A 13,293-nucleotide genomic window follows, 5' to 3' on the forward strand; every position below is an offset into this window, starting at 1 on the left:
TCATGGGCACTCAACTATTAAGCCAAATCCTTAGCACCCCCCCCCCACCCCTTTTAAATTTTATTTAGAGACAAGGTCTAAGCACCTCGTTGTTGCTGAAGCTGTCTTTGAACTCGCAATCCTCTTGCCTCAGCCTCCCAAGCTGCTGGGATTATAGGTGTGTGCCACCAGGCCCCTCTCACATTTTTTCATTTGGAATCTCTCTTTCTCTCTCTCTCTCTCTCTCTGTCTCTCTCGTTTGATTAATCTTTCTCCACAGAAAACCTGGGAGAGGATGCATGGAAGATTATGGGTTCTTGGTTTTTGGATGTGACATCTCTGAGGATGTCTTAGCTTCGCTTTCTTCCTCTGCTCCTCTCCTCATCCTCAAATGCTGTGACTCTGGACTGGCCAGTGGCATTTAAGAGTAAGATATCCTTCGTGCCTGGGGCTTGTTATCTGGTGAACTTGGAGGCCAGGCGTCTGGCTGGCATTCTACTAGACACCCCAGCTGCTAATCTTTTCTTTTGAGCTGCTGCAGAAAGAAGAGTCTGTGGAGGCTGGTGCCACATGTGGGGAGGCCAAGCTTTGAAAAGGAGGGTAGAGGAGGTAGGGGAAAGGGCAGGAGTCTCACTGCCCCACTTTCAGAACAGGGCCAGGCCTCAGTGCCCCTCTCCTGGAGCCCCAAAGTACCTGTAAGCCCTGGAGGTAGGGACAGAGGCCTGGATTCTTCTCAGATACTGACATCCACAATCCAGTCTGCTAAAGTAGCTCTGCTTCCACCCTTCCCCAGCTCGGCGTCCCACACCCTTACCCTCGTGTTATTTGCCTTTTTAACGCTACTTTTCTGTCATTTTAGAGGGGTTTCAGGAGGGAGGGGAGGAAATTATTCTGCCATATTTTACTATAGGTGTCTATATTCAATTCTAAAATTTTCCAAGGTTGGTAAGAGACCTTAGCCAGGGAAGACACTTTGTTGCCTTAGATAGCTGAAGATGCCTGAATTTACAGAAGTGGTTTCTTCCAGGTATATAACTGAGTTGAGGTTTTGGGACTGAGCACAGCCTATGGCAAATGTCAGGCGAGCTCTTCACACAGTACAGATGGACACGTGGGCACCTTTAAACGTAGCTCAGGGCTTACTGGAACCTCCTTGCATACTGTTCCTACAGGATAGGCTCCTGAGCCATCTTCTGGAATGCAGGGCCACCGACTGCATGTCATTCCATCTAGGAAGCAAAGCACCCATTCAAATCACTAGTAAGGAAAACAGGCTGACAATTAAACGGAGTCTCCTGACTTCGGAGATGTTACAATGCAAAACGATGCTTCTCAAAACCAGTGCGGTCTCAGCTGTCCACGCAGACTCCCTCGGCCCGGGGGTGGACGGACCGCTCTTTTCCCCGCCACCTCACGGAGAGTAAGCGGACGTCTGGTGCAGTTTGCAGCAGGCAGAGGGTGAGTGGCGGAGCTGGGCCAAGCCTGCGCGCAGCGGACCGCCTCTCCCCGCCCGCTCCTCCAGTGAGCCCCGCCCGTCTCGAGGCGTTCACTGTTCCTCGCCTCCCGGAAGCGCGTTCCTCCCTCCACGTCGCAGGCACAAGGTCGTTATCGCGAGAGTTTCTATGCCGGCACCCAGATCGCGCGAGACTGCGGAAGAAGCGGGAGCGTGTGGCGCGCGCGGCGGCCGCGACGGACGCAAGATGGCGACGGCGACCATAGCTCTCGTAAGTGAGCCCCCCACGGCCGCGGGCGGCCCTCGACTGTTGGGAGCGGGTCTTCTGCCCGGCCAGTGCGCGGAGGGCCCCCGGAGACGCGGCGGTCTCCCCGGGCCCCGCGCGGAGCCCCTGCAGCCGTGGGGCGCGCGGGGCGGGGGCGGGGCGGGCGCGCGCCGGCGGCGGGCCCGCGGCTGCAGCTTCCGGCCCGTGGACTCCAGCTTCCGGCGGCGCGGCTGGTGGGCCGGCCCGGCACCGGCCTTGGGTCGCTGGCGCGCAGTGCGCCCACGGTCCCGGCGTCCGCTCCCGGAGTGCGCCCCGGCGCGGTGGAGCGGGAGGGCGGGCCTCGGCTTCCGCCGGTGCTCTGCAAGGAAGCGCGGCCGAGGAGGACGTCCTCCCTCGTCGCACGTCTCCGGGCAGTCGCTCTGTCCCACGCTCTGTGGGAGTCTTTGGAGCGCAGTGAGGAACCAGGCAGAGGCAGTCACCGCCTCGGTCCGCGGTCTGGTGGCACCAGTGACCGCCTACCCCCCCGGTGCCTGGTGCTGGGCGGCCGAGGGAGTGTGCTCAGGTTGCGCTCAGAGGAGCCCCTCCCTGCTCCGCTCTGCCCGCCTCCGCCGGCGCAGAGGGTGCAGGAAGCGTTAGTGTAGAGGGAGAGCCCTGTGCACCACACCGACACCGCCGCCCGTCCTTCTTCCCACTTGGCTTAAGCTGCCCTCCGCTCCTGGACCCTTTCCCTCTGCACTTCACCCCTTTGTTACCTGCTATTCTCCCCCAGCCTACACCCGGAGGGATGGGCTAAGGTCTGTTTGAGGAGGCACCTTGGTCGGATCCATAAGATCAGGGAGTGCAGGGGGGCTGCCATTGACAGGCTCTGAGCTGAAAGTTGGGGCAGAAATTGTAGGATGCCTGAGCGTGTGAGGACAACCCAGTGTGTGAACCTTACATCATGGATAACTTTCTACCCTGCCTTGCTGTTTCTGGAAGCCATATGAACAAATGAAGCCAGAGGGTTGAGGACTTGATGCTTGTCCTTGGGCAGCAGTGCAAGTTGATGGCAAAGGAGAGGGAGGCTCTGAGACAAGGATTAGATACCTGGGAAGAGAGTGAATGGCTCAGCTCAGGGGGACTTCCGGGGTGAGCTGGGGTTCAGCTCTATTATGGTGCAATGGGAGACAGGTAGTGTCATTGTTGAGATGGACATGGGCAGCAAACTGGGGTTTTCAGTGGGGTGTTTGTTGCCCTTGAAATCTCCCAGGCTTGCGACAGCAAGCTCTGGAGGTCTGACAACGTTTCTCTTTTAATCTTGTATTTGTGTGTGTGTGTGTGTGTGTGTGTGTGGTGTAGATGATTGAACTCAGGGCCTTTAAGCCCACTCTTCCACTGAGCTGCACCCCCATTCCCCGCTGTGCAGGCTAGGCACAGTGAGAGCCTGTTCTCACTGTCACGGTGCTTCAGCTTTTGTGGGAGGGCGAATGGAGTTGCTGAAATGGGCTGATACAGTTGGGGTAGGGAAGGATGCAGAAGAGTCTCATCTCTTTGGACTTTCTGCTGCCTTGTGTTGCAGAAACAGGTCAGCAGCCCCTTTCCAACAAGGCTCATTTTTATTGCATTGTCTGACTTATTGTTTCAATCTTCCCTTCTCTGCTGCCAGACCTGCTTCAACTTGGGGTTCATCACCTTGGGTTTTTTCTCGCTTCCCCATGAACAGTCGTCATCTCACAAAGGCCCTCCTTGGCTGCTATAGCTTAATATGCCTCACACTTTTCATCTTGTGTTTTTATTTTTTTTTTCTTAGTGTTCCTTAATACAGAAATCATCTTAGATGTCAACTGCATGTTGTTTGTCAGCACCTGACCACGAGACTCCAGAGGAGTTGTTTTTCTCTCCCCTGTTGTGGTGCTCAGCACTGAGTCTTGTCACATAGTGAGCAGCATGGTTCCATATGAAGGGACCTGAATAGATGGCAGATAGCCTTCTCTAGCCAGCCCCACTCTAGGGGTCTGACCCTGATACTGTTAACAATGCTAATTGCTGCAACCTGTGGCTTTCTTTCCATGTGCAGGGACTGGCTACCTAAAATACTTCATTTCAGAGAGACTCAGTAAATCTTCATGGCAACCCTAGAAGAGAACATTCCCCTTTACAACTAGGACCTAAGGCCTAGATACATTATGTTATTTGTCCTAAGTCACTTAAATTTTTTGTCCTATAATGGAAATAGTTTGTTCTGGGCAGAACTGGTGTTTGCACCCCAAAGAGGGGACTTCCTGTCCCTCAAGGTACTGTTGCCTGGTGCTGGGGAACATTACGTCTTCAAAGCATGCCATTTTCATTGCCAGAGGGTGACAGCATATGACTAGATACGATGATAAGTGACAATTTTCTTCACACTTTTTTTAGTGATTGGTTAGAATAGAACTCTGGATTCAATATGATTAAAACTTCATTCTTCCATGAATGGGGTGAACAGGGTGGGATGTCCTGTGGAATATCTCCCACTGGACTGAATTTTTCCAGGAAGTCTCATGTGAGCTGTGTCCTGCTCTCCGCAGTGTCCTTGTCCACACTGGTTGGTGTAATTTGGGGGAGCAGGAAGTTTTACAGTGCCCAGGTTTACCTGTTTACAGATGTCTCGGGCTGCACCTGCAGAAACAGCCTCTGCTCTGTGGGGGGGAATGTCAGAGGGCCCTCTTTCTTTTGGTTCTCTGGGGTGCTGTTTCTGAGCAGCAGTGGGACTGAGCTGGTCAGTGGAGCATTGGAAGCAGTTCCAGGCAAGGTGGGGTGTGGGGCTAGGTTGGCCAAAGTGTTGGGGCCCCTTGGCCAGGTCTCCCCAGTGGGCCAGCTGTGTTCTTCCCACACCTTTAGAAGCCTGAGGATCTGAGTAGTGTGCCTTGGATGAGTCAACTGGCCTCTGGTTCTGTCTATGCATGGTTCCAGGGTGGGCATAGCCATCCCTTCTTGTTCTTGAGCAGGGATCAGGGAGGGGTGCATTCTACCTTGTTCCTGCTGCACAGCCTCTAAGAACATGTGAAGGCTCATTACCAAGTTCTTCCATCCCCACAATACTGCCCACCTCCTGTCTGCCCTTACCATCCCATAGGACATGGCAGTTGCTGTTCTCTCTGGGTGTGGGTCCAAGCTCCCAGTTGCCCTTGGACAGTGTGCTGTTGGGGAGGGAGGCTTGGGCTTGACCAGAGCCTGTGAAAGGACCAGGAGACTGATGCTAAGCTGAGGGCTGTCCACATGTGTACAGGCTGCTGCCTCAGGAGGAAGGTGGTCACCTTGTCTTCCAGCCTGGCCCAGTCTGTCAGCAGGAGAGGGTAGCTTTCTTTGGCATGGGACAGGAGCACCACTTGCTCTCTACCTTTTCCTCCCTGTCCGTTCGTGGGGACTTGCTGCCATTCAGGTCTGCCCCAGGATGCTCTGCTTTTTGCCAGGACCTGGGCAGCTGTAGGTGTGATCATGGGTTGAGGAGTGGGCAGTGTAAGTGGGGGTAGTTCTGGGACTATTCAGGGGCCCAGCTGAAGCTGGACCCTTCCTGTGCCCTTGAATAGCCTTCCTTGCTTAGCCCTTCACTTGGGAAGAGGAGAGGGCCTGGTAGAGTGTGACTTTCAGTTACAGCATCTCCTTCCTGCCTGCAGCAGGTCAATGGCCAACAAGGAGGGGGGTCCGAGCCAGCAGCGGCGGCAGTGGTGGCAGCGGGAGACAAATGGAAACCTCCACAGGTACTGATCTCAAGCATCCTCTCCCTCAGGCACACCTGTCTGCCCGCCCGCCTGCCTGCCCGCCTACCCGCCTGCCTGCCCGCCTACCCGCCTGCCTGCATGTCCCTGGGGCCAGAGAGGCCTGGCTAGGGCAGGTGGGGAGAAGCCCAGGGATCCTTCCCTGCCTTCTGAGCAGACATCGTCTGCAAGACTGTGGCCCATCCCTGAGCCTCTCCTGATCCCTCCCCACCCTGTTTCTGGCCTGGCTTCTCTCCTATGGGTCTGTCCTGCCTCAAGCCCCGGTCAGGGCCTGGCAGTGGGCTGGCTGGGCAGGGGCATTGGGTACTTTAGCTGTGCTTGCTCCTTGCTGCCAACTTGGTGCAGAAGGGGGTAGACTTTCTGTTGCAAGACAGGCAATGTTTTGTTTAGAGCCAGAAGTATAGATTTTCATTTTAGTTTTGTTTTTATTTAGACAACAAAACAACATACAAAGTCAAAGCACAAGTGTGGGAATCCAGCCCCCACCTTCTCTGCATCCCAGGCTCAGGGTGGGTGAAACAGGTCTTGTCCTACTCTAGTAAAATGGCCCATGGGAGCAAGCCCTCTGGGAAGTGGAGCTGGGCTCTGTTGTCACTGGGTGACAGGTTCTTTGTGCCTGTCTGTGGCTGTACCTGCCACCAGAGGGTTCTGGCAGGCCTCTTGGGCCTAGTCCCTCCTCCTGGCCCCCAGGCACCCTCAGGAGTGGGACAGGGGTGTGGTGTGTCACCTAGACCCTGGGAAGCTTTGGGTCTGAAGCTCCAACCCCAGCTGCTGTCCAGCAGCCATTGGTGGGTGGGAGAAGGGCCTTTTGTTCACCAAGACAAAGAGGAGATTGAAAAGTTTCTAGGGGGTGAGGGGAACTGGCATTGATTTCCATGGTGACAGCCTGCTCTAGCATTCCAGCTTCTGCTTGGGCCCTCTCCCACTAAGGAGGAATGGGCTTGGGGCCAGCTGGGAGGGCAAAGAAAGGCCTAGTATGAGCCATACTGCAGCTCACCCACTGCCAGACCTTGCTATATCTTGGGGCCTGCTTGCAGTTCTGGTTGCCCAGGAAGGCCTTCTAGCCTTCCTACCTGTTGACCTTGGGCTAGAAACCCCGCACTCAGGAGTCCAGGATGAGGGTCTTAGAGTTTGGGTCAGCTGAACCCTGCTGGCTTTCTTTGATCCCCAGCCGTTGCTCCCACTCATGGTCTGGATTCTTTCCTCTCTTTCCCTCTCAAGGCTGTGTCTGGAAGCCTGGAAGGGTGTTGGTCTTTTGAGTTGGTAGGCAGGCAGGCATGCTCTGTCCACCCTCCATCCCGCCACCCCCGCTCTGCTGGCTCTAGTGCTGGGCTTCTCTCCCTGCTTGGATGGCTGTGTCCCCCTGCAAAAACTTGGAAGTGGATTAGACAAAAGGAATGTAAACATGACCCTAAACATAATCCACTTAGGTTCGCAGCCTGCTGTGGCGAGCCCACCCCTGCCCAAGTGCCTCCTGGTTTGTTGACGTGGTTGGCTGGGTGCTGTCTCCCTGGGGCTGCTCTGTTCCTGGTTCTCCCAGGGGACTTAGCACATCGTGAAGTCTGATAGAGGCAGGCTGGAGCCCCCTTAGGGCTCATGTGGCCTGGGAGTGCTTAGACTCTGTGATGTGTGCACAGGGCCTTGACGTAGGGCCAAGGATGAACATTGTCAGGAAGGAGGCCCTTTGTCTGTACTTGCTCCTTGGCCGGCCCCTGGAACTCGAAGCTGTGTCTGTGTCCATAACAGGGGCTGTGAACAATCTTAAGAGGCCAGGATGCCAGGTGGCATAGGAGTAAGGAGTCCCTGAATGCCCTGAAAATACCAGCCCTACTCCTCCTTCCCTGGAAAACAGCTAGCCTGGATCCCCTGCAGGAGGTGGGGTGGAAGCTCTGGGAGCAGTCTGGCAACGAGGGCTGGCTCCTTTCCTATCACCCCCTACCTGCCTTGGTAGCTCCTAAGGAGTCTTCTGTGGTCTGGGCCCCTTAACTGCTTCAGGATGGTGCAAGGGCCCCCAGAGTACCCACTTGCCTCAGTCTATGTTCCACCCATGGATCCTGGGGGAGAAAGGCCTAGGATGGGGACAGCAGAGTTAGAAGGGGGTCCTATATCCACACAGTCAGTAGACAGCCTGGTTTTGGGCTGGTCCCTCCCTGGGAAGAGGCTGGGGAGATGGAGGGTGGGGTTTCTGGGACCACACAAGGGAGACCTGAGCCGGCTGCTACATGACTCCCTTGCTTCACCTTCTAGGGCACAGATTCCATCAAGATGGAGAATGGACAGAGCACAGCCGCCAAGCTGGGGCTGCCTCCCCTGACGCCTGAGCAGCAGGAGGCCCTCCAGAAGGTGAGCACCTTCCTCCAGAGCCTGTGGGCATGGCTGCTGAGCTGGGTGAGTGGGGGCACACCATCTCCCTGCGGGCGGGCCCCCCAGTGCTCCTCACTGCTGTCTCTCGCAGGCCAAGAAGTATGCCATGGAGCAGAGCATCAAGAGCGTGCTGGTGAAGCAGACCATCGCACACCAGCAGCAGCAGCTCACCAACCTGCAGGTGAGCCCCACCACTCTCCCTCCACCCCCACTTCACTGTCTCGGGGGCTGGCTCTGCTGGAGGCTGTCCTGCCCAGCCTGGGCCAGGAGGCCTCCACTGCCCCTCCCCATCACCTACACCATCTCCTCCTCCTCCTTCTCTTCCTCCTCCTGTGCCTGTGGCCACCCCCTAAAGGTGTTATGATTCTCATATTCTCAAGGACTCATTCTCAAGATCCCAGGGTCCTCCCTGAGGCTCCAGCGGCCCAGCTTTTCTGCCTGTTGCTCACTATGGCCCCTTCTCACCTGCCTCCCTGCTCCTTCTCTGTAGCTCTGCCCCATTCACCCTTGGGGTCTCCCCCACACCCTTGTCCCCCAGGCTGTGCACAGCTATAGTGGCACTGTGTAGGGTATGTCCTCCCTGCCCCCATGGTCAGGCCCCACCCTTCTGCATCCAGACCACCTGGGCTGGGACCCAGGACTGAGGGGACAGTCTAGGGGTGCCTCACTGGGCCATGCTCTAGACTAGAGGCTGTGCTTTCTGTGTGGGGCCAGTAGGTTCCTGGGCCTTGTGCCCTCCCCCTGCCCAGGCCAGTCCTCAGACATTCACGCTGCCAGGAGATGTCCTGGCTGTTCACCGTGCTCCATCAGTCCCTCTCCTCCCTCCCTCCCTTCCTTCTGCCCTGGCCAGTCCTGCTGCAAAGTCTGCAGGGCAGGGCACCTGGGGCTCTGCGGCCCCCCTGGGCAGGTGCCGTTGCAGTGTGGGAAGGCAGGCGGGCCTCCCTGGCAGGGCGGGGACTCCGGGCCTGGCCGCTGTCTGCGTGAGGTGTTGACGAGAGCGGGAGACTGCTCGGCTCCAACAGACTGAACTCTGTCTTTACTGTCTTTCAGATGGCAGCAGTGACAATGGGCTTTGGAGATCCTCTCTCACCTTTGCAATCGGTCAATAGAAATGCTCACTTCTTCCGGGGCTCATGTCCTTAGTCAGGGCTAGAGGGGGGCAGTGCAGCCCACTGCTGGGGACCTTGCTCCCCTGGCCGGCCCTGCCCGTCAGCTCTGGACGAGCACAGCAGAGCGCCAGGCATGGCGGGGCCAGTGGTGTGGGCACCCACCCCAGGACCGCCCCTGGGGAGGCCTCCATCTGCTCTGAGGGCCCGCCTTAAAACTAACCGGCCAGGTAACTGCGGAGGGCAGCCGCGGCAGCCAGCCAGGGAGGGTAGCTGCCGGTGCCAGGCTCGTCTGTGCCCTGCTGCCCCACGCAGGGTGCACCACGGGCCACCAGGTCGCCAGTCTCCAGGCTGCCTAGGCTCTTGGGTTGGGCTGAAGACCCTGAGGAGAGAGGGGTCCTAACTTGTGGCCCCATCAGACCCTGGAGGGAGGACGGAGGGGAGGTGGGGGGTGGGGGGATGAGTGAGTGAGAAAGGGAAGGGCAAAGATTTGGGCCATGGGCCTGGGCTGTCAGCAAGGTCTAGAGGCCAAGGAGGAGGCAGAGGCCATAGCTGTGCGGGGCTGCAGCAAGCAGAGTCTTTTCCTGCCCCACAGGCAGTCTGAGGCGGCCAGACACCATCCTGGGGAGGATCCTGAGGGGGAGATATGGCCCTTTCTCTGGGGGCCATTTGGAGGACTTGGGCCAATCCTGAGCGAGCTTCCCTCATTGGGGAGACACTGTGTGTCAGAAAGGCAGCTGTCGACCCTCTGAAGACACCTGGGCTATGGGGGTTGTGGTCAGGGAGAAAGCTGTTTGCCCACCTGTAGATGGGGAGTCCCACCTTGAAGGGGAGGCATGGCCCTTTCTTGGGGAACATAGGCCTGAGGGACAGATGGGGCTTCATCTTGATGTAAGCGGAAGCCTGGGGCCTATTTGTTAGGGAACCCAGTTTGAGGAGGGAAGAGTCAAGTTTTCAGAGACTTCCTAGTTTGAGGGAAGGTAGTCCAACCATGGGGAGTCCTGTGTTGGGCAGCTAGACTCTAAGGGAGGGGCCAGGCCTGTGCCAGGCTTTTTGACACAGATAGGAGTAAACTGGTCTCTGCTGGGAACCTTCACAAGGGCCAGGGGAGCCCTTGTTCGTGTTCAGGCAGGGTCCTGGGGCGTGTCTTCCTGTGGCCCACAGTGCTTGGCTCTGGAACTCCCTGCCTGGCACAGCTGTGAGGTGGCAGGGGAGAGATCCCCATTCTTGAGGGTTCAGGGAGGTTCCTCAACGCAGTGGCCCAGCCCACAACCAAGGCTTGCCAGTTTCCCAGCTCCAGGGAGCCCCAAGGTTTCTCAGTTGGGTTCTCCGCTGCCTCATGACACTTCTGGGGACCAGGCCAGTGGCTCTTGCCTGTGCTCTTGTGGCTCCAGGCGTAGGTCTAGCAGCTCTTTTCAGAGGGGAGCGGGGCGTTGGGATGGGAAGAGTATAGGTCACTGAGCCCCTGCCTGAGTTGGTCCCGCATGAGCGACTATTCCTCGTTCTCTCCAGGGAGCCCCCGTCTGGGCTCCTGAACTCCCCTGGGGTTTCTTCTGGGCAGTGGCTGCCCTGTCTTCTGTCACCCTCTCTTCTGGCCTCCATGCCAGCCAGTCCCTCCAGCTTGGATGACTCCTCCTTCCCTTTTCTGTTGCAGTACTTGGCTGGGAAGGTGGGAGGATCTCCCAGCCCGGCCCGGGGTACCTGACCCTGGGACTGGAGGGTGAGCGTGGTGGGAGGGCGCAGAGCCCTGCCTCCTGGCCACCAGTCAGTTTTGCAGCTGCAGTCTGCCTGGGACTGGGCGGGCTGGGCTCGTCTGTGTACTGCTGTTGGGCCTGGCCTTCTTCAGGGTGGGGTCCTGCTGACCCCTGTGCCCTGACTTTAGGGGCCAAGCCTGCATCTTGCTGCTGGGTGGGGATCACTCCCCACCGCAGAGTTCATGGGGCAGGTGGGTGGGCCAGGAGGGGAGAGGGCTGCTAAGCCCCTTGCCTGCCTCCCTGACAAGCCAGTGGCGCTCTCTCCTTCTGTTCTGCTATAGATGGCAGCTCAGCGGCAGCGGGCACTGGCCATCATGTGCCGGGTCTACGTGGGCTCCATCTACTATGAGCTAGGGGAGGACACCATTCGCCAGGCCTTTGCCCCTTTTGGCCCCATCAAAAGCATTGACATGTCCTGGGATTCTGTCACTATGAAGCACAAGGTGAGCAGACTAGGTCTACCCCAGTTGCCTTGGCCTACCCTCCTTGGGGTTCTTCCAAGCCTGATAGGGTTTCCTGTGTCTAGGGCTTTGCCTTTGTGGAATATGAAGTCCCAGAAGCTGCACAGCTGGCCTTGGAGCAGATGAACTCAGTGATGCTGGGAGGCAGGAACATCAAGGTGAGGGTGTGGGTGCAGGTGTTGGGCTTTTGGGCCTTGAGAATGTTCTGTCTAGTCTCCCAGATGTGTCGAGCAACCTCACAGAAGCCTGCTGTGACTAAGTCTGACAGGTGCTCTCGGTCCCTTCCCCTTCCCCAGGTGGGTAGGCCCAGCAACATAGGGCAGGCCCAGCCCATCATCGACCAGCTGGCTGAGGAGGCACGGGCCTTCAACCGTATCTACGTGGCCTCCGTGCACCAGGACCTCTCGGATGATGACATCAAGAGTGTGTTTGAGGCCTTTGGCAAGATCAAGTCTTGCACACTAGCCCGGGACCCCACAACTGGCAAGCACAAGGGCTACGGCTTCATTGGTGAGCTGGGGGTGCTGAGGAGAGGTGGGGGCCCACCTGGTGCTGGGACTGGCCCTCCTCACTGCTGCTCCTGCCCTGCAGAGTACGAGAAGGCCCAGTCGTCCCAGGATGCCGTGTCCTCCATGAACCTCTTTGATCTGGGTGGCCAGTACTTGCGGGTGGGCAAGGCTGTCACACCCCCCATGCCCCTGCTAACACCTGCCACCCCAGGAGGCCTTCCGCCTGCTGCCGCTGTGGCCGCAGCTGCAGCCACAGCCAAGATCACAGCTCAGGTGAGGGGGTGGACAGGTGCTCTAGTCATTTGGGAGCCAGCTCTTGATATGGTCTTGGGTGGAGGTAGCCAGACTGGGGACTGAGTGTGGTTGCCTTCTGGGTTGCAGGAAGCAGTGGCTGGAGCAGCTGTGTTGGGTACCTTGGCAACACCTGGACTGGTGTCCCCAGCACTGACCTTGGCTCAACCCCTAGGGGCTCTGCCCCAGGCTGTCATGGCTGCCCAAGCTCCTGGAGTCATCACAGGTGAGTCTGAGTAGGCCAAGGCTCTCCAGGCCTTCCTGCCCCTCATTTCTAGGCTCTCTGCCTTCACCTGCCCAGGGTGGGCTGGCCATGGCGACCAGCTCTGCTTCCTGCTAAGGTGGGGGTTGTGGGGATAGCTGCTGGACCTGGTTGGTTTTGCTGCAGGTGTGACCCCGGCCCGTCCTCCCATTCCGGTCACCATCCCCTCTGTGGGGGTGGTGAACCCCATCCTGGCTAGCCCCCCAACACTGGGTCTCCTGGAGCCCAAGAAGGAGAAGGAAGAGGAGGAGCTGTTTCCTGAGTCTGAACGGCCAGAGATGCTAAGTGAGCAGGAGCACATGAGCATCTCTGGCAGCAGTGCCCGCCACATGGTCATGCAGAAGCTGCTGCGCAAGCAGGAGGTGGGTGAACAGACCCTGGGTCGGGATGTAGGGGTGGGGAACATCTAGGCAGGCCACAGTGCTCAGCTGTCTCCTCCCCACAGTCCACAGTGATGGTTCTCCGCAACATGGTGGATCCCAAGGACATCGATGATGACCTGGAAGGAGAGGTGACAGAGGAGTGTGGCAAGTTTGGTGCTGTCAACCGTGTCATCATCTACCAAGAGAAGCAGGGTGAAGAGGAGGATGCAGAAATAATTGTAAAGATTTTTGTGGAGTTTTCCATGGCCTCAGAGACTCACAAGGCCATCCAGGCCCTCAACGGGCGCTGGTTCGCTGGCCGCAAGGTGGTGGCTGAAGTGTATGACCAGGAGCGTTTTGATAACAGTGACCTGTCTGCGTGACCTTGGGCCAGTTTTCTGGACTTGCACTTGTTCCTTGTTTCCTCTGGGTTTTATAGTGATAAACAGTGGTGTCCCTGGGACCAGGCACTCGGCTCTACCAAGCCCAACCTGTAGTGTGCATAAAGTGCAGATGCTGCTGGCCCTGAGCATCCCTGTGTCCGGTGGTCCCATGACCCAGCCTGGGTGGGTGGATGTGCCTCCCCCTAGCTTGGCAGAAATCTCCAGTGGAGAGGGCGTGCCTTCCGGTGGAGCTGGGGGCTGGCCTGTGCAAGCGGGCTGGGCGCCCTGCTGTGCTGTGTCGGTGGGAATGGGTTTGCCGCCATCGCCCACGCACCTAGTGCTGGGGGAGGCCTAGTCGCCGATCTCC

The 13,293-nt window shown here is 57.9% G+C and overlaps 1 protein-coding gene across 7 annotated transcripts; it reads left to right on the plus strand.

The window, feature by feature from the left end:
- The first annotated feature begins 1,596 nt into the window (after positions 1-1,596).
- On the plus strand, positions 1,597-13,072 carry Puf60 (poly(U) binding splicing factor 60). 7 transcript variants are annotated; one of them, XM_027951228.3, is made up of 12 exons: positions 1,597-1,703; positions 5,333-5,416; positions 7,682-7,777; positions 7,890-7,979; positions 8,849-8,899; positions 10,940-11,101; positions 11,185-11,277; positions 11,416-11,629; positions 11,711-11,901; positions 12,010-12,145; positions 12,308-12,543; positions 12,627-13,072. In XM_027951228.3, exons 1-12 carry the CDS (start codon positions 1,602-1,604, stop codon positions 12,924-12,926), a joined length of 1,755 nt encoding a protein of 584 aa, XP_027807029.1. In that variant the 5' UTR covers positions 1,597-1,601; the 3' UTR covers positions 12,927-13,072. The 7 variants fall into 7 exon arrangements, with proteins under 7 accessions (XP_027807029.1, XP_027807047.1, XP_027807038.1 ...); XM_027951237.3 differs by having other exon boundaries at positions 1,607-1,703; positions 5,336-5,416; XM_071602064.1 differs by lacking the exon at positions 1,597-1,703 and adding an exon at positions 2,476-2,491.
- Positions 13,073-13,293: the final 221 nt, after the last annotated feature.

Source organism: Marmota flaviventris, chromosome 15, assembly GCF_047511675.1.
Source record: "Marmota flaviventris isolate mMarFla1 chromosome 15, mMarFla1.hap1, whole genome shotgun sequence".
In the NCBI taxonomy this organism is placed as follows: domain Eukaryota; kingdom Metazoa; phylum Chordata; class Mammalia; order Rodentia; family Sciuridae; genus Marmota; species Marmota flaviventris.